The 18293-nt window shown below is 37.6% G+C and overlaps 1 protein-coding gene across 11 annotated transcripts in view; it reads right to left on the bottom strand.

Annotated features, from left to right (window-relative positions):
• PRPF4B (pre-mRNA processing factor 4B) overlaps nt 1-17571 on the bottom strand; it is a 38489-nt gene extending 20918 nt beyond the window's left edge. For 8 of the 11 annotated variants that reach the window (XM_027601100.1, XM_027601101.1, XM_027601103.1 and 5 more), the window contains exons 1-4: nt 17368-17504; nt 7814-9013; nt 4865-5041; nt 715-870 (exon numbers count right to left, since the gene is read on the bottom strand). In XM_027601100.1, the coding sequence (XP_027456901.1) occupies nt 715-870; nt 4865-5041; nt 7814-9013; nt 17368-17504 (1670 nt within the window). Of the gene's footprint in view, nt 1-714; nt 871-4864; nt 5042-7813; nt 9014-17367 lie in introns of all 11 variants that reach the window. The other 3 variants (XM_027601102.1, XM_027601109.1, XM_027601110.1) reach the window with 1 other exon arrangement.
• Between the last annotated feature and the right edge of the window lie 722 nt (nt 17572-18293).

The raw sequence follows: 18293 nt of genomic DNA, 5'->3' as shown, positions 1-18293 counted from the left end.
TTAACTTGCATATCACCTAGCTCTGATTGGGCTTTCTTGACCTTAGCACTACTGATATTTTGACAATTCTTTGTTATGGAAGAGGGCGTTGTCCTGTGCATTAGCAGATATTGAACAGTATCTCTGGTCTCTAGCCACAAGATGACAACCAAAAATACCTTTGGATATTGACAAAATGTCCTCAGAAAGGCAAATTACCCCCAGCTGAGGACCACTGCTCTAAATTATTTTTTGAGATGTTCTATCTAGACAACTAAATTCACATTAAAAAAATTTTATCCACTAGACAGTGAAATGTTTCTGTATTTTCCACACTGTAACAGGCATACTTAACACCAGATAGCTTCAACCGCAAAGTATGTATCATTTCACACGAACTGAAAAGTTTAAAAATCACTATACCCCCCACCCCCAACCACTGTAAAACTGGTAATCAAGATTGGTAGGGCTGTTATCTCTAACAAAATGAAAAAGGGAAGGCTCATGATATTCACTCCAGTCAAAACTGGCAAAACTGGAACCTCTAAAATCAGAAAACCATGACCTCTGCCACGTAATTTTAACCTATAAAATATACAGAAAAAATTAACTTGTAAATTCAGGATCTAATTAATAGATTCACTTACAATATCCAGGTGGAAATTAAAAGATTTCCAGGTCAAACAGTACTTGTCTAAATTGGAAAAAGGCAATTATGAGAAATTCCATCCTTACTTATCATCAGATGAAGATTCTTGTTCAACTTTCATTCCTTCAGAAAGACTTCCTTTAAATTTATCTTCCTTTATTTTGCTTCTGCTCCTACGTCTACGACCACCCCGTGATCGAGACCGCCTTCTCAAGCGTGACCGGCTCCTCCGACCTCTGTCCCTATTGGGGGGGGGCATCATACATACACACATTTTAAAGGTCAATTAAAGGTAGAGAAGCTGTGGGTGTGTTGGGGGCAGTAGTATAAAGAACTCTTTGTACTTTTCAAAAGCTCTATTTTGCTGTGAACCTAAAACTGTTCTAAAAATGGAATCTTTTAAAAAGGGGTTAATTAAAAATTTAAAGTAAAATAACAGATCAGAAAGATTGGGTTAATCAACTTAATTGAAGATAACTAAAATACAGCTATTGTTCTTACTGGACTGCAAAGGGGCACAAAAGAACTCTGGGGGCAATAGAAACGTTCTTGATTTTGGTGATTATGTGTTTGTCAAAACTCCTATAACTTTACACCAAAAAAGGTGAATCTATTTTATGTGAATATGTTTCAATAAAACCGAGTTTAAAAAGAGATCACTGCTAATAAGGTATAAAAAGACAAATGTGACAAAAATTCCAAGTCTAATTAACATGCCCCTCAGACATTTTTATAAGTGCAAAAAGGTCTTGCCTCATGTGTAACAGAAACTGATATTATAGTTCAAGCATTAAAGGTGAAGTTTATGTTGGAAAGATGCTATGGAACTCCAAACAAAAGGTTGCTAAGTCTACAGAGAATTGGCAAACTCCCAGTTACTATCACATCTGACTACCATGCTTATGTCACATTTCTCAAGAAACCTTACTAAAATAACATGAAAGGAACAACTGAAAAGAAAACCCTCAGGCAAAGAGAATGAGAAGAATTATGACAACAAAATCTTGATGTACAAATTGGATAGAATAGTAATAAATCAAATTTAAATATTAGTCCAACAGGAACAGACAAGGTAAATAAGAAACAAGTAAATGCATGCTACAAAACCCAAGAAAGCCTCACAAACTGGAGACACCATATTCTGTTAGATGTGGTGTAAGGTAAAAGCTAAAAAGAACTGGTTGAAAGCCTTAGCAACAGCTTGCCTCTGAATAGTTCCCTTCCTGACTCAGTAGAAAATGCCAAAAATCCCCCTTCACATTCTGGCATAATACTTAAAATTTATTTTATAGAGAGGTGTTGGTTGTTATAAAAACTGACCCAAGGTAGCAGGGAGGCACAGTACTGTACTGAACATTAAAGGAATAAGGGGAAGTCTACATTATGAAGAACCACAACTCTCCTTGCAAACATGACAATATTCTCCAGCAGATGAGAGGATTCTGGAAAACTGCTAGCCCAAAAGAAGAGGGCTACAGTCATGGATATGCTAAAGAGATTGTTACACTGAAGTGATACCCACTAAGCCACAAATTCTACATTCTCAGAATGGAAGAAAGCTTCCATTCAGCTTTCACAGTGGCTTAAGTTTTAAATGAGAATAGGCAACAAGAAGGATCCAGCTGTTTATGAGTAAAGTCCTCAAATGAAAAAAGGTAAGGAACAACAACAGGAATCTGGGAAGAAAAGTTTAAAATGAAAAAGTATAGGTAAGAAAAAACTCCATAAAATAAACTCATTATCATCTTTGACCTAAGAGATGCTATTTCTATAAAACATGAGTAAAATGTCATAATAAAAATTAAACAGCCAACAAGTCTTAGAAATAAAAATAAATATACATGAGCACAGGGGGAAAAAAATCAACAGAAAGGTAAGAAGGGTGAATGGGAAAATCTCCTAGATTGAAAGTAGAACAAAAGGACAAACATCAAAGATGACTGTGTGTGTGGGGAAATCAGTGGAACAATACAGAAGGTCCAGTGGGGCGGGGGGGGGGGGGGGGGGGGGGGGGGGGGGGGGGGGGGGGGGGGGGGGGGGGGAACAATGGGCAAGAAGGCAAACCAAAACAAAAACAAAAGAGAGAAAATTTCCCAGAATAGGCAGTCATAATATTTCTGCTTTAAAGGGCCTATTTAGTGCCCAGCAAAATCAATGGAAAGAGACATGCACCAAGGCACATTATAGTGGAATTCCAGAATGCAGGACATTTATTATAAAAACAGAGGGAGAGAGACAAAGCAAGTCCTCTTAGAAATGCCCAGGCATCAGAACAGGACTTCTCAATAGCAATACTGGAAACCAGAAATCTGTGGAATAACAATTTCAAAATTCTTAAGAAAAAAATTATTTCAACTTGCAATTCTACTCCTTGACAAATCAAATCAGCAATGGGAATTTAAAAAAAGTGGCAGGGGGGTGCCTGGGTGGCTCAGTCGTTAAGCGTCTGCCTTCGGCTCAGGTCATGATCCCAGGGTCCTGGGATCAAGCCCCGCATCGGGATCCCCGCTCCGCGGGAAGCCTGCTTCTCCCTCTCCCACTCCCCCTGCTTGTGTTCCCTCTCTCACTGTGTGTCTCACTGTTGGATAAATAAAATCTAAAAGAAAAGAAAAGAAGAAGAAAAGAAAAGAAAGAAAAGAGAAGACAAGAAAAGAAAAGAAAAAGAAAGAAAAGAAAAAAGGGGGGAATTTTAAGAAACAAAAGTCCCCCAAAATGTCCTTTTCATAGGAAGTTGTTGGAGATGCATTAACAAAGCAAGGAAGTAAAACCTGAAAATGCTGGATACAGGAAAGGGAAACACAAAATAAGACAGAAACAAGGGAATATCCAGAGGACAGAAAAGGGAAAACAAATTCTACAATAACTGTACAAGCAGGCCTATTAGTCAGTTTGGAGACAGAAGGCTAGAAACATTAGGAGGAAGGTCTTTCCTTGCCCCCTTCCCCTGACTACTTGCTCAGCAATGAGCAACAGGCACAAGAGCATAATGACTATAAAAACATAGAGAAATGTGATACAATTAGGTAGAAAAGAAAGTGTGATGGGTGGAATTAAAAAAAGTAATTGCTGGGGTGCATGTGTGGCTCAGTTTAAGTGTCCAACTCTTGATTTCAGCTCAGGTATTGATCTCAGGGTTTTGAGTTTAAACCCCATACTGGGCTCCACTATGAGCACGGAGTCTACTTAAGAAAGGAAAAGAAAAGAAATTGTCCAAAGTAAGAAATCAATAAATAACATGGCAATAACTTCAAAAATTTAAACATACACAACCTCAGACAAAGCACTTCTACTTCAAGAAATCTAGTATACAAAAATACTCAGAGATAATGTAAAGATGTATCCACTGGTTGGAATATAAGCCATTGGCATGCTGTCTTTTTAAACTACATTCATGTATTAGTTCAATTAAAAATGTTAAAAAATTGGCAAATGAAAGTCCACTTATGTTTGAGTTAAAATGTTTAACACACAGGGCTGCATGAGTGGCTCAGTCGGTTAAGTGGTAGACTTAGTTTCAGCTTAGGTCATGATTTCAGGGCTGTGAGATGAAGCCTGAGGCTGGCTCTGTGCTCAGCAGGGAGTCTGCTTGAGATTCTTTCCCTCTGCCCTTGCCCCCACTTGCATGCTGTAAAATAGATACACCTTTAAAAAAATATTTAGTGCATATACTTTAAAATGATTCCTGCTTTACAAACCAACATTTTGATTAACCAATTCACTACATGTGCTTTACATAAAATGGTTTCTACTACTGTGAGTTAAAGAGTTTTTGCCAAGAAAGTCTTTAACAACTACTGAGGCTATCATCTTAAGGTCATGTTCTAAGGGGACCAAATAAAAGTTAATAGAAAAATAGAGACCTGCAATTACATAATGACTGGAAACTGGGCTATTTATTACCTTATAATCTATCCTGCTTAAAACAAAACAAAACAAACCAGTAAACATAGCTCATGTTGTATTTCTTTCTTAAGAAGTAGGAAAAAAAAAGTGTTCCCCTTTCAAAAGACTGAGTTTTTAATGAACCACTAACTTAAATTTGAAAAAAAGATAAAGAAAAATCAGTGTGTGTGAAATATCATATTGGTAAAAAGGAAACTACATGGGATCGCAGCTTCAATTTTTCACAAAGAAAAATGGTCTTTAAGAAAACCCACCTAATGAGCTAATATGAAGCTTCAGAAGCATACAGAGTTTAATGAATGAAAAAGGTCAACATATGTAACATATCTCTACCTCCTCCGAGGAGACCTGCTTCTTCTCCTGGGTGACCTACTACGTCTGAGTGGGGAACGAGACCGTCTTCTAATTGGAGATCTACTTGCTCTTCTTCGGGTTGGAGACCACCTATTGATCGGGCTGGCATCTTTTGATCTTTCACGTCTACTGAGGATATCATCTCGAGGTCGTGTTCTTAAGGGGACCAAATACAGGTTAATAGAAAAATACATTAATGAATTTGTTTTGCACATAAAAGACATCTTTAGAAAGGGCACACTAACCTGAAGACAGAACACACAGATTAACATGTTTTGCAACAAAACTTGAATTCAGAAAATCACAATTACATTTTGGGGTTATGGTACGCACACAGTAAAAGGTCTATTCCCTCTGGTCTCACAATTTGAAAAACTATAAAGGTTATTAATGTTGTTAAACCACTGATTCTAATTCCAGATAAACAACTCAAATAAAACTTGTCTAAGTAACAGTATTCCATTTCCTCCAGTTTGAAGACATGTTTTCTTCCTAAATTTTGACATTTTGTAATATAGTCTTATTCTTAATGTATTACATACAACAGCATCTTACAATCACTGTTAACCTTAGAACAAAGAAAATCTAAGTAAGGGTTTAGAGAAAGGGACAGTCCATCATCTAGTCAAGGAAATACACATTGGTATAACTTTCCTGTTAAGACATTCAACAATACTTCATAAAATGTAAATGTACATTACCTTAGACTTTGCAATTTCACTTCTATGAATCTATGCTACAAAAAACTTCACACATAAACAATGGACATCTTTGCATAGAATCCTGGAAAACTGGAACCAACCAAAATTTTCATGTTTCAGTAAGGGAATGATTAGAGGTGACCCTTGAACATGGGTTTGAACGGCACAGGTTCACTCACATGCAGACTGTTTTTACAGTACAGTACTGTAAATGTATTTAGTCTTCCTTAGGATTTTCTTACCTCTAACTTACTTCAACAATACAGTATATATGATACTAGAGCATACAAAATACGTGGTAAGTTACTGGTAAGGATTCCAGTTAGCAGTAGGCTATTAGTAATTGAGTTTTGGAGGAGTCCAAAGTTATATGCCCATTTCTGACTGTGTGAGCAACTGGTGCCCATAACCCCTGTGTTGTTCAAAGCTCAACTTTGTATATATATACTGTGAAATATGGTGCTGCTATATAAAGAGCTAAAAAAAAAGATCTTTGCTGTCACAGAAATGTTTCATGAAAAAAGCAAATCACATTTTAATATGTAAGACTCCATTTCCGTATGAAAGAATATTCATATAATTGTATGTGCATAAAAAAAGAACTAGGACATATTCTTATGACTGGTAGTGAAGGATGAAAAGGTAAAAACTACAGGCTTTTGCCTTATCTGAATTTCTCTTTAATTAGTATCTTTTCTGTAATTAAAAAAAATTATTTCAAATATTCAACTCTAGTCCTTAATAAACTGCTCTGAATTTCCTTTTCAAAGGGAAGACAAACTGAAAGAAACAAAGATCACTTAGAAACACTTTAGAGAACATAATCAGCAACTATAACAACTGTCTCAATTTAGAAAGCTAAAGGAAGAAGGGGCCATTTAATTACAATGCTACTTAGAAGAATTAAGAGTATCTAAGATACAGCACTTTGTGAAAACAGCATTCTTGAAATTTTTCAGAAAAAACGATTTAAACTTTAAGGTCAACTTTATTTATACTCAGACACAATACGTGGCTAGGAATTCGTATCTTTACATAGTATAAGCCAACCTTCTTTTAAGCTAAACCTGGCTGATAATTTCACATGTCCAATTATTCAACATAAGGATACTAAAAAAAAAATCAAGTTTCTAAAGTAGTTTAGACTAGTCTAAACAATCCCCACCCACTCTGCTAAAATCCTTCATGTGCCTTAATTACCTATTAGTTCTATGATGCTAGGTAAATGGAATAATCTCTCAATTTTCTCATTTATAAAATGAATATGAGAGTCACTCTACTTTATGAGGAGAGATAATGAGGAGAATTTGAGGAAAAAACCGATGGGCTAAAAGCATTATACAAATATGAATCATTTTCATTATTATTGGTAAAAAAATAAAATCATTTCTTACACTATTCTTCTTCCTAAACTTAAGACATAACTATTTTTTTAAACAATGCGATTACAGGTATATGAATTAGTAACAAAAAAAATGTCCACTTTCAATTTAATTTTGTTTTGGGGGCAAAAAAAAATTTGGTAGTTCCAATTTACATTGTTGGAATTCAAAATCATGCCAGTTCAAAAGAATGGATACATCACAATTCTTAAATTGACACCTCCTTTTTTAAAGTTAAAAATTTCAGCCTATACTGTTCAATGAAAAATCCTTGCTCTAGAAATTCCCCTCACTTCCCATAAATGGGAATATACAAATGGGTATACCTATATAGATTTTTTTATCAGCCAAATTACTTGGATTTAAAACAGTGATTCTGCAAATTTGATACTAAATTAAGAACCTGGGGGAAAAAAACTGATTCTGTCAACCAAGTTCAGTATTTGTAAATCTTTTAGTCAAGATACTCACTGAAAAAAGTACAAATATTAATTTAGTTAGTGGACAGGATCTATTTAAAACTGTAAGACTGATTACACTACCTCATTTTTTATTGTGTACAAGCTCTAGTTTCTCCTTTTTAAAATCCGGTGCATTGGTAAAAAGCATTAACATTTTGTGGGCGCCTGGGTGGCTCAGATGGTTAAGCGTCTGCCTTCGGCTCAGGTCATGATCCCGGGGTCCTGGGATCGAGTCCCACATCGGGCTCCCTGCTCCTTGGGAGCCTGCTTCTTCCTCTGCCTCTCTCTCGCTCTCTCTCTCTCTCTGTCTCTCATGAATAAATAAATGAAATCTTTAAAAAAAAAAAAAAAAAAAAAAGCATTAACATTTTGAAAACAAGTTACCTTGGAGAAGAAAGTCGTCTCCTTTCTGGTTCTCTTCGTTTTCTTTCCAAGGATCGGCTCTTGGCTCTTCTACCAGGAGACAGAGTTCGGGAAGGTGATTTGCTTTGTTTAGACCTTCTGTCATTTACAAGTGGAGATCTACTTCTCCTTGATTTATCCCGCTGTTTTGGAGACAAACTTCTTCTTTTAGGACTTCGACCAGGTCTTCTACTGGGTGACCGATTTTCTTTCCCAGAAGAAGCATCTTTAGAGGGAGATTTAATTGGCTTCTTTTCTTTATCCGCGTCAGACCGTTTTGATTTTCTCTCTTTGGACCGTGATCTTCTGTCTTTGGATTTACCTCTTAAGTCAACTGGGGATCTGGATTTTTTGCCTCGATCACGACTTCTACTTTCATTTATAATTGGGGATTTTTTTCTATCTTTTGACCTACTTTTATCTTCAATTTTAACCTTGTCATCAGTAGGAGATCTGGCCTTCCCAATTTTCTCTTGAGATCGCCTTCTAAGGGTAGGAGATTTTGATTTCCTTGCTTGATCTTGAGACTTACTTCTCTTGGATGGACTTTTGGACTTTTTCCTCTCCTTTGACTTGCTCCTAGTTGTCTTCTCTTTAACTATTTCAACACCTCCCTTACTTTTCTTTTTATCACTCCTATGTCTAGTCCGTTCTTTGGATCTGCTTTTACTTCGCTTTTTCGTACTATTTTTATTGTCCATTAGTTCAAGTTTCCCCTTTGTACTTGATGATCTGGTACTAGACCTATTTCCATTTCTTGCTTTCTCATGAATCTCCCCCTCTTCTTCAGAGCCAGACTCATAGCCTTGCAATATGAGCCCCATCCCAGATTGGACCTTTCCTTCCATTAACTCATTATCAAGTTCAGCTTTAATCAAGGCTCTCTGTTTTTCCAAGTCTTCCAGCAAAGCTAAATCATCAAGTTTAGTTCTTTTTGCTGGAGACATACCTTCTTTGTCAGAAGCATCAATAACCTCTTTTCTTTTGTGTTTCTTATGTTTATGCTTATGTTTATGTTTTTTATCCTTGTCTTCTTCTGAGGAATGTTTATGTTTCTTATGTTTACTTCTGTGTTTATGCTTCTTTTTTTTGTGACGACTGTGCTTATTTTGAGACTGGTCTTCTGATACTTCTCCATTTTCTTCATTTACACTCTTTTCGGAATTATCAGCATCTTCCATCCTATAAATTTATCAAACACATTTTAAAATTTCATCATTTATCAAGCATTTAGTCATTAACAAAATAATGATAAAATACATCTCAATGTAGCACATGAAGTTAGTCACTGAAATATTTTCAGAACAGCTTCAGACGTTTAATTGCAAAGATATATGGCAAAAACTAACTTAGTGATTTAACTTCAATTTGTTTCTAATGGTTGAACTCAAATACAAAGAATACATACATAATGAGGGAAGTTAAAATAATCACACTTAATAAAAAGAAAATCCAAAACCAGTACAGTAAAATGTTAATATTGATTTAAAGTCACTAACTTTTTAAATCATAATTTCCCACACAGACTTAACACCAAAGGCATGCCCCACCCCCTATTTTCTTTTTCCAGAAAACATACTGCCATATATTGGGAGACTAATCTCTTTCTCCACTTTATATTGAGAAGTATACTTTTTCTTTTTAAAATCTTTACAACCAATATTCAGCTTTATCCAAAACAAACACTCTCTAAATGTGCACTGATGGCTGATGTTTTAACCCCCCAAAGGTTAAAATTTCAAAATGAGCTGACAAGGAGTTAGGATGCTCAGTCTGTAGTGGCCACAGAGCAACCATGTGGTATTAGACTGAATCACATCAAAGGGTCTCCTGTAGGTCAACAATAGTCCAGTATCAGCAAAAGCCTACAGTTGAACCAATATTTGTTCAACGGGCTATTTAATCTCTTTAAATTTCAAATGAAAGATTAGTTTCCCAAAATACGCTCATATTGATTGGTGCCATGCAAAAAAAATAATATTAATAAAATTAATTACATCAAAGGGGTAGCTTTTGTGCTTAAATGTTTAGACTATGCTGAAAGAGTTTATGATTCTAAATTATTTTGCTAAATCCTTGCTGTTCATTAATCCCAGGTTAAACGCAGATTACAACAGTATTATTTAACCTTCTCCTTTAAAATCATTCCATACTAAAACATTGCATCCCAGAATATGAGACTAACACCAGACTTTAAATCATTAATCATTCAGACACACTATTATTGGAGGAAGATATGGATTATTTTGTCCAAGTCCTTCAAATTATATACTCCTGTACTTTTACTAAATTTATTATTTGTGCCAAAATTAAGAACTAAGGAATTCTTTTTTTTTTTTTTAAGAGAAGGAAGGGGAGAAATGGGAGGGGAGAGAGAGAATCTTAAGCAGGTTCTACACCCAGCGCGAAGCCAGATGCGGGGCTCAATCTCATGACTCTGAGATCATGACCTGAGCCAAAATCAGGAGTCAGATCCTTAACTGACTGAGCCACCCAGGCGCCTCAGAATTCAATTTCTTTTAACATTTTTTTAAAATCACTACACTTAATGCAGACATTAAGAAAGGCAGCAGGAAAACAAGATGTATAAGAACTGTACCTGCCACCTCAAGGAAATTATAGTTCAGGGGAAAAGAAAGTCACATGAAACACTGGAAGAATGCAATGATAAAGACACAAATAAGGGCATTATGGGAACACTGAAGGATCAACTAAAATCATTCTGAAAATGGTCAAGGAGATCACAGAAAAACCCCAGCTACTTGTTAAGCAGAGACTTTGAAAGGAGAGAAGGAATGTTTATTGAGAAGGTACATAGATTATAAAATAAAGGTTGAGTAAAAATGTCCTAGAGAATGAGTAAGAAATTAACGAGAAGGGAAAAGAGTACTTTAGATAGGGGGAAAAAAAAGTGACAAAAGGTACAGTTATAAATAGCAAACTATAAGCAGATCAGTGTTGCCAGGGCATCAAACTTGTGAAGAAACTAGTCTAATGGTTAAGATCTCAACTGGACCAATTCCAGGAGATGAAAAGATATTGCAGGAGATTATGGGAGTGAGTGGTTGAGATAGAGTTAGAGGCTCACTGGGGTCAGAGGCCCAGGAACTGCAAGATTAGGTTGCCGGAGAGTGGTCTGTAAAGACACTGTCATTATGGCGGAAGTCAGAGGAGAATTTGGTCCTCCAGTCAGGTCTCAGTCTTCAGCAAAGTTGGAAGGGCTGAGGAGGGAGGTGACATACTAGAGATATTTTTGAAAAGTTCTTAGTTGATAACAATGAGGTGGTGTGGAGAACATGAACATACAACTACCACATGGCAAAAAATTAAAATTTTTGCCAGACTGCCAATCTCCACTTTGGTACTGTGGACTGTGAGAAAGAAGAAAGTACTGAAGACAGCTGCAGAGAAAGCTGTATCTTCTGGTTGAGAGGTTTTAGTTTGGACTGACTTCTCTCTAATGGGGAACAAAGACGACAGAATAAATAAGCAAACAAAAAAAAATATATAACAAAGATGACAGAATAAAAATATATATTTGCATCTTCCAGTGGACTTTAATCAAAATTCTGTCATCAGAAGAGTTCTTGTAGCATACAATGTTAAGATGGGCATGTCAACTTGGTCCTACAAATGGAATTTCCACAGATTTGCACTTCAAACACGTATGAAAAATAAAATATATAATATTTAGCTTTATAAATTTCCCCACTTCATCACTTTGTCCTTAAAATAAATTACTACCTCTGTCCAATAAATTAAGCAACCTGGAGTCACGAAGCAAGTATCAGCCAAATGACTTCCATTTCCTGAAAAAGTTCTGGGGGAAATACTTGAGACAGTCAAATGCTTACAGGAATCAACATGAATTAAAACTAACACATTCCTCACAGTGGGGCGAGACATCAAAAATAGAAGGCTGCTAATGGCTGTTCTTCTCTGTTGGGAAAAAATAAATTCCCCCTGACCATACCGAATGGTTGTAGAAGCTGCAACTGAACTTTTGGCACCGGTGGAGAAAAGAGGCTTTGCAAAGAGGCTTTCCAGGGTTCTCTGGATCATCAAATTTTCTCAAAGACTTAGAAAAAGAAAGTGTAGTATCTTTACGTGAAAAAAAAAACGAAAACAAAAACAAACAACATGGTTCTATTATGGTGGGGAGAGAGGGGAAACCACAGGTTTAAGTAGAAGACACAAAGACATTTCTTTTTCTTTCTTTTTTTTTAAGGTTTTTATTTGACAGAGAGTGTGCGCGCACCCACAGGGAGAGGCAGCAGGAGGGAGAGAGAGAGAATCCTTAAGCAGTCTCTCCGCTGAGCATGGGGACTTACATGGGGCTCGTTCCAGGACCCTGAGATCACCACCTGAGCTAAAACCAAGAGTCGGACGCTTAAAAGACTGAACCACCCAGGCGCTCTGGTACAAAGACTTTTCAACTTTGTTCCTTATATAGGCTATATCCTCATATAAGTAACCACTTCCCTTACCCTGAAATCTCCCATCACACAACCTAGAAAGTGGTAGTATAGTTTTGTTTTGTTTTTTTTTCCCAAAACTCAACTTATAGGGGAAAACGTGTGAGAAAAACTCAATTAGGCTAATTCAAGATATGGAGACAAGTATGGAGAACCTTTTTAAAGGCTGACAATGATTTTCAGGCATATAAAATCTCAGTGCCCAAAGTACAAAATTCTAGTCAATAAGCTAAAACTCAAACTATCTGAAGATCCTCTAATGTGTCTTTAGGAACCAGTCTCCATAGCCAGACTATCTGGTTTCAAATCCTGATTCCAATACTAGTTGTGTGGCCTCAAGTCTACAGGCACCTCATCTACAAACTGCAGAAAATAGTACCTACCTCAAAGCAAGCTGTGAGGATCACATGGTTGTTAATAGATGTTATTAAGGCTCGTAATAGTGCCTAGCACAAACCAAGTGCCTCAAAAGTAAGAGATTATTCTTCCTCAGAAACTGGATAAATATTTCTCACCATGACACTGTGGAGCTGTCAAGGCTGATACTAAGAATGTTATTTTCAGTAATATGGTCAAAGAGCATGGATTGAGTCAAACTACCTTGTTCAAATGGTGTTTCCAACATGACACACCTAGTCTAACCTTAGGCAAGTCGCTCCTCCATGCCTCAGTTTTCTCAATGGTACAAACTGGGGAAATAACAGTACTGATAAATCACAGACTTGTTGTAGCAGTAAGTTCATATATAAAAGGCTACCACACAAAGTATTGAAGAAATACCGTCTAAGTCTCCAGGACAGAGGAGACTAAGTTTCAAGGAAGTTTAAGGGTCCTGCCTTCGGTCAAACACACATCAAGCTAGTGAGAAGGCTAGTATTACATTCCAAGTCAGTCAAGAACTCTTCCATTTGACTGAAGATACTTTTAAAATGTCAGATCATATCACTACTCTGTGTGAAACTTGATTATTGCTTCCTATCACATTCAGAATAAAAACCAAAATTGTTTACAAGGCCCCATACTATCTGCCCAACCTCCCCAACACATTGATCTTACTACTTTCCTCCCACCCTCACTATGCTTTAGCCACACCGCTCCCCTTAAACAATAGGTAAACCCTACTTCAGGGCCTTGGTACTTGTACTTGCTGTTTCTCCACCTGGAATGCTTTTCCCAGACATATACATTGCTGGTTCCTTTGCCTAGCCTCAGGTCTTTGCTTAAATTACTTTCTCAGTCAAGTTTTCCTCACCAAGTCATTTTAATCACAATCCTCACCCTACCACACACATATCCCCTTTCTCTGCTTATTTTTTTCTCTAAAGTAACTGCCACCACCTAATTCTTGTTTGTCTCTCCGTATTGTAACACATGCCCTATGAGAGCAGAATTTTAATTTATTTAGTTCACTGCTCTATCCCTAAGGCCTAGTAAACTTTCTAACCTATAGTAAACTTTCTAACCTATAGTAAGCAGGTACTCAATAAGTAATCTGTTGTGTCAATAAATGATTTATATAGAAGAACAAATAAAAACTGTATTCATTAGACTACAGCTGTGCTTACTGGCTATACTATACTCATCTCTTGACAGGAACCATTTTGTTTTTGCTCAGTTGTATCTCCAGTGCCTCACACAGTGCATACACCTATCTGGTGAATGCAGTGCCCCAAAATGATTTAAATTTAATTACCTCCCTCCCCAAGAAAAATCTACTCTTTGAACCCTTTTCTAGTGCTTTCTACAATTTACAAGTCTTCAAGGAGTTGCAAATCAAAATTCTTAAGAGTTTACCCACAGAGGAAGTAATTTCCTTCAAAAGAAAATCTAGCTCCTAAAGCTTCTGAGAATTAGAAGCTACATCATTATGTCCCGTGTCACTTGAGTTATTTCCATGAGTATCCCTAGTTTCTAATGTAATTTAATGAATGTTATCTAAAGAAATGACTACACTACTGATAAAGATGCTATAAGCACTTAGGGCCTATTAGTTTATTCTCCTACACTGGGGTTAGTAGACCTTCACCCTCCTCAAGTTGCTCTCTCAATGCAAATTCCATAGAAAATACCAACTGAGGTCTGACTAGGTACATCAGGAAATCGTGAACTCAATGAATCGATGGCATATTACACATAACAAGCTTGTGCAAAAACAGCTAATTTAGGTTCATCATCAACAACTTTCTTCTAAAACTTTACGGAAAGGTACCCTGATAAGAAACTTCATAGTCTTCTTGCATAGTTCATGTTTATAATAAATACAGGTAATTAAGTTCCATATATGTAAATTTACATTTTAACACTTACGTTCTGCAATTGAACACTTTACAATTTACACATTTAGCAGGTCAATGTTTAAACCAACATTTAAAATGGTCTACAAGACTGTCATAAAACAGTACTTACTGAGAATTGAGTAATATCCTTCAAATCACATTATTTGGAAACGAAGCTGATTTGAAGTGCAGACTATATGGAAGTGTTAGGAGTGTTTTTATCATTTATTTTGTTAAATGCAACGTATAAGTTTCATCCTTCAAACAAAGGTCTCTGGGCATCTAGCACAACGAAACAACTTTAAAATGAAGACTGATTATGAACCACTAGTGTTATTTTAACTTCGTCTTTTAAATTTTTAAAAAGAATACTCTTAATGACATTTTATTTGGGAGGCATTCAATTTATGCTCTGGAAACAGAATACTGAGCATTCTCTTCTTTACAAAGAAAGTAATTAAGCCTGTTTCTCTGACAACTTCAACTACTTTAATACAGAATTAATGTAGATGTAAAAGTAAGAATGGATTCAAAAGACTAACTAGTCTTAAAATGAACTCCTCCATCCCTCCTTTTCCAAATCAGGTATGGAAAATTAAGCTTCAAAGAATTAGAACTGTCACATCAAAAAAAAAAAAAATGGACCTTTCTGGGACACTGGAAGTCAATAAAAAGGATTTCAAACCTTAAAGGCTATTTTTAAAAGGAGCCACAATGTATAGTGGGCGACTACACAGTACAATAGTCAGGAGCAGGGCTCTAGAATTAGACTACCTGGGTTTAAACCCTGGGTTTGTCACTTAGTGTGACCTTGGGTAAGTTAACTTAATTTCTCTGTGCTTCAGTTTAACCATCCATTTGTAAAATATAGAAAATAAGTTATCTACCCCCACAGGGTCGTTATAAGGATAAAATATTTGTTCAGTGCTTTGAACAGTATCTGGTACTTGATAAGTGCAAATAAGTAAATGCAGATAAAAATTTAAATGCTTAAAACCATCAAAGAGGCTGAACTAAAGAGAGCTAAAGGACAAACCTAAAAGCCACTAAAAAGCCTTCAGGGAACTTAACTTTTTATTTTGTCCCAAATGTTCCACTTCAAATAGAGCTCATACAATTGTAAACTACTCAGTGTCCTCTAAAGAACTGTTCAGACACTATATTCCAGCATTCACTATGAGGAGCACACAGTACTTGCTTTCATACAAAATTTATTTTCTTTGTTAAACATTTTAAGTGGGACACTTACAGACCAAATACTCCATTTATACCAAGAGTCCTGTGAGGAAGCGAGGTAGAATTAAAGACTATTTATTTCAGGGGCATTCTTATTGCAGAGGCATAAATAAATGCTAATTATTGTCTAGTATTGAATATGCATATAAAATATGATCCAAGCACTCCTCAAAATTAATCTGAACGGTCCCTGAAATCAAATAAATGGACATGATACTACAGAACTTTGAAGAGATTGCTAGAAAAAACAGCTGCATAACATTTGTATTGTACTGGCATAAATACTGGAACGTGCCACACTGTGAACTCAATGAGAAACAAAAGGAGGTGAAGTCTAGTTAAAACTTTAGAATCCATCTGCTCTCTTCTAAGTCAATTTGTGAAGATAACAGAGCAATCTTCAAAAGCCCTCAATTTCAACTTAATTTTGAGTAAAGCAAACGACTGAGGAGTCTAGAACTGAATGCATAGCAATGAAGTGTAGGGGCGCCTGGTAGTAAAAATTTCTCCTCAGTCCCTAGTTGCTGGGAGACTGTATCCCTTTCCTAAAACGGATTTTTAAAAAAAAATCAGATAATGCTGATGCACAAAAAGATCGCTCTATGAATGCTGTTTTAAAATTCACTCTCTATTTTGGGTTCTTGTTTGAGTTTTCCCAACATGAACAGGAGAACAAAATACTGCTTTTAAGCAACGGTTAGACTTTGCAGCACATACAAGTTAATGTTTTCACTTGGCCGCATCGATTCTTACGTTAGCTTAATTATAGACATAAACTGCTTGGGTTTGGAAGCAGCTACTACGTCTTCCCCTTGTACTCCCAAAGAAGCCCTACAAACTCAGGCCAAAAATGTCAGGCCTCAAAACCAAGAACTTGATCTTACTTTGCCTCAAGTTTGCAAGTTGGCAAATAAGCTGCCAACAGGCAGAGGGGAAAAAAAAATAGATCGAATGATGCTGGAGTAAGAGCACAGGGATGGGGAAATGAAATACCCCGTTAGCGACAAACTATTATATAGCTCTGGGATGGTCAAAGAGGGTAGCCCTAGCATCCCTTCTCCTCCCTGCTTTCAGGTCCTAAAACTGACACCAACAGCAGGACGACGGCAGAAAGTCTTACTGCTTGCCCCTCTCCCGCCACTGCTCCTCGGGTGCCCAAAACCGATGCCTCTGAGTGCTGCAGCCAGGGAGCTCGGCTCGGTCCCAGAGGGAGAAATACTAAGGCGCGACCGCACAGTCGCGGCAGTCGCCTCGCGCTCGGGACCTGTAGAGGCCGCTCGCGCGTACGCCTCCCAGGGCAACGACGCGCGGCAGGCCGCGGCCGCCTTCGACCCAACAGCCGCGGCCTCCGCGGGAGTGAAACTCGAAGGCCGCCCGTCCGCCAGGCCCCCACGCCTCCCGCCCAACAACGTATCGCGCGGGGAAAGACAAAGTTTGGCTCTCGCCCTTAGGCCTGAACTTTCCCGCCCGCCCGTGCAGGTCTCCCCGGTTTCCCACTTGGCGGTCTCCAGGGCGCCGGCCTTCCGCACCGCTCACAGAGACTACTTACTCTGGCTGTTCCCGCAGCGACAGAGTCTCCGCGGCGGCCATCTTGAACTTCCTGACTCCTCGGCGGCGGTAGCGGCGGCTTCCCGGACGGTAGAGGCTAGTGGAAGTGGAGGAAAAGGGAGCAGAACCCTCGCGCATGTGCTAACCGCGTAGGGAACCGTGGAGCTCTGAGTCCGCTCTAAGAATCCGGATATAGAAGTGCATCCGGGGACATGGCGCACGAGCGCCATGACGCAACTTCCGGGGCGGGGGTTGGGCGTGAGGAGGTATAGACGGCACCTGCTAAGGGTTTAGGGGGTGAGTGATTTAGGCTTACCCGCTAGTGAATGTTGGCACCGAACATTTGGTTCTGAAAACTTGCTAAAGAAGTCCCAGAGGGAGTCAGATACCGGTATTTTGTGTGCGGTTCCGAGAACTAGTTTCACTGAGGGGCCCACAAGTTAATTCTCAAACTAGGACAAGATGATGATTTTGCTGCCGGGCTGAGTGGGAGGCATAGTAAATGCCTTATTACTGGATAGATAACCCAATCTGAAGTGGCATTAAGGGAAAGTTTGTAGAAAGACATTTTGAGAATATTGGGAGGTTAGGACTGTATCTAGAACGTAAATGTCTTTTAATACGGAATTATTATTAATACATTTATTTGAAACTTTTGCATTTCCTTTAAGCTTTTGCTTAATTTAGGGGTAACGAATCGGGAGTCGTTAGGTTTGCTGGTTCAGTAATATTTTTGGTCCAAATCACTTTATGTGATTTTGTTTTTCTATAATGAATTCTACATAATCGATTAAATGAAATATTTTATGAGAAAATATTTACTGGTTCTTGGAGAGCTTTTAACACCACGTAGGTTTCTATATTCGTTCTCTTTCGAAAATATCTTTCTTTATACTCTGGAACCTGAAATCAGGGTGACGATCGCTT

This window comes from Zalophus californianus, chromosome 7 (genome assembly GCF_009762305.2).
Source record: "Zalophus californianus isolate mZalCal1 chromosome 7, mZalCal1.pri.v2, whole genome shotgun sequence".
Classification (NCBI taxonomy): domain Eukaryota; kingdom Metazoa; phylum Chordata; class Mammalia; order Carnivora; family Otariidae; genus Zalophus; species Zalophus californianus.
Note: the sequence above shows the minus strand (reverse complement) of the source record. Positions and strands in the feature narration are given on the sequence as shown.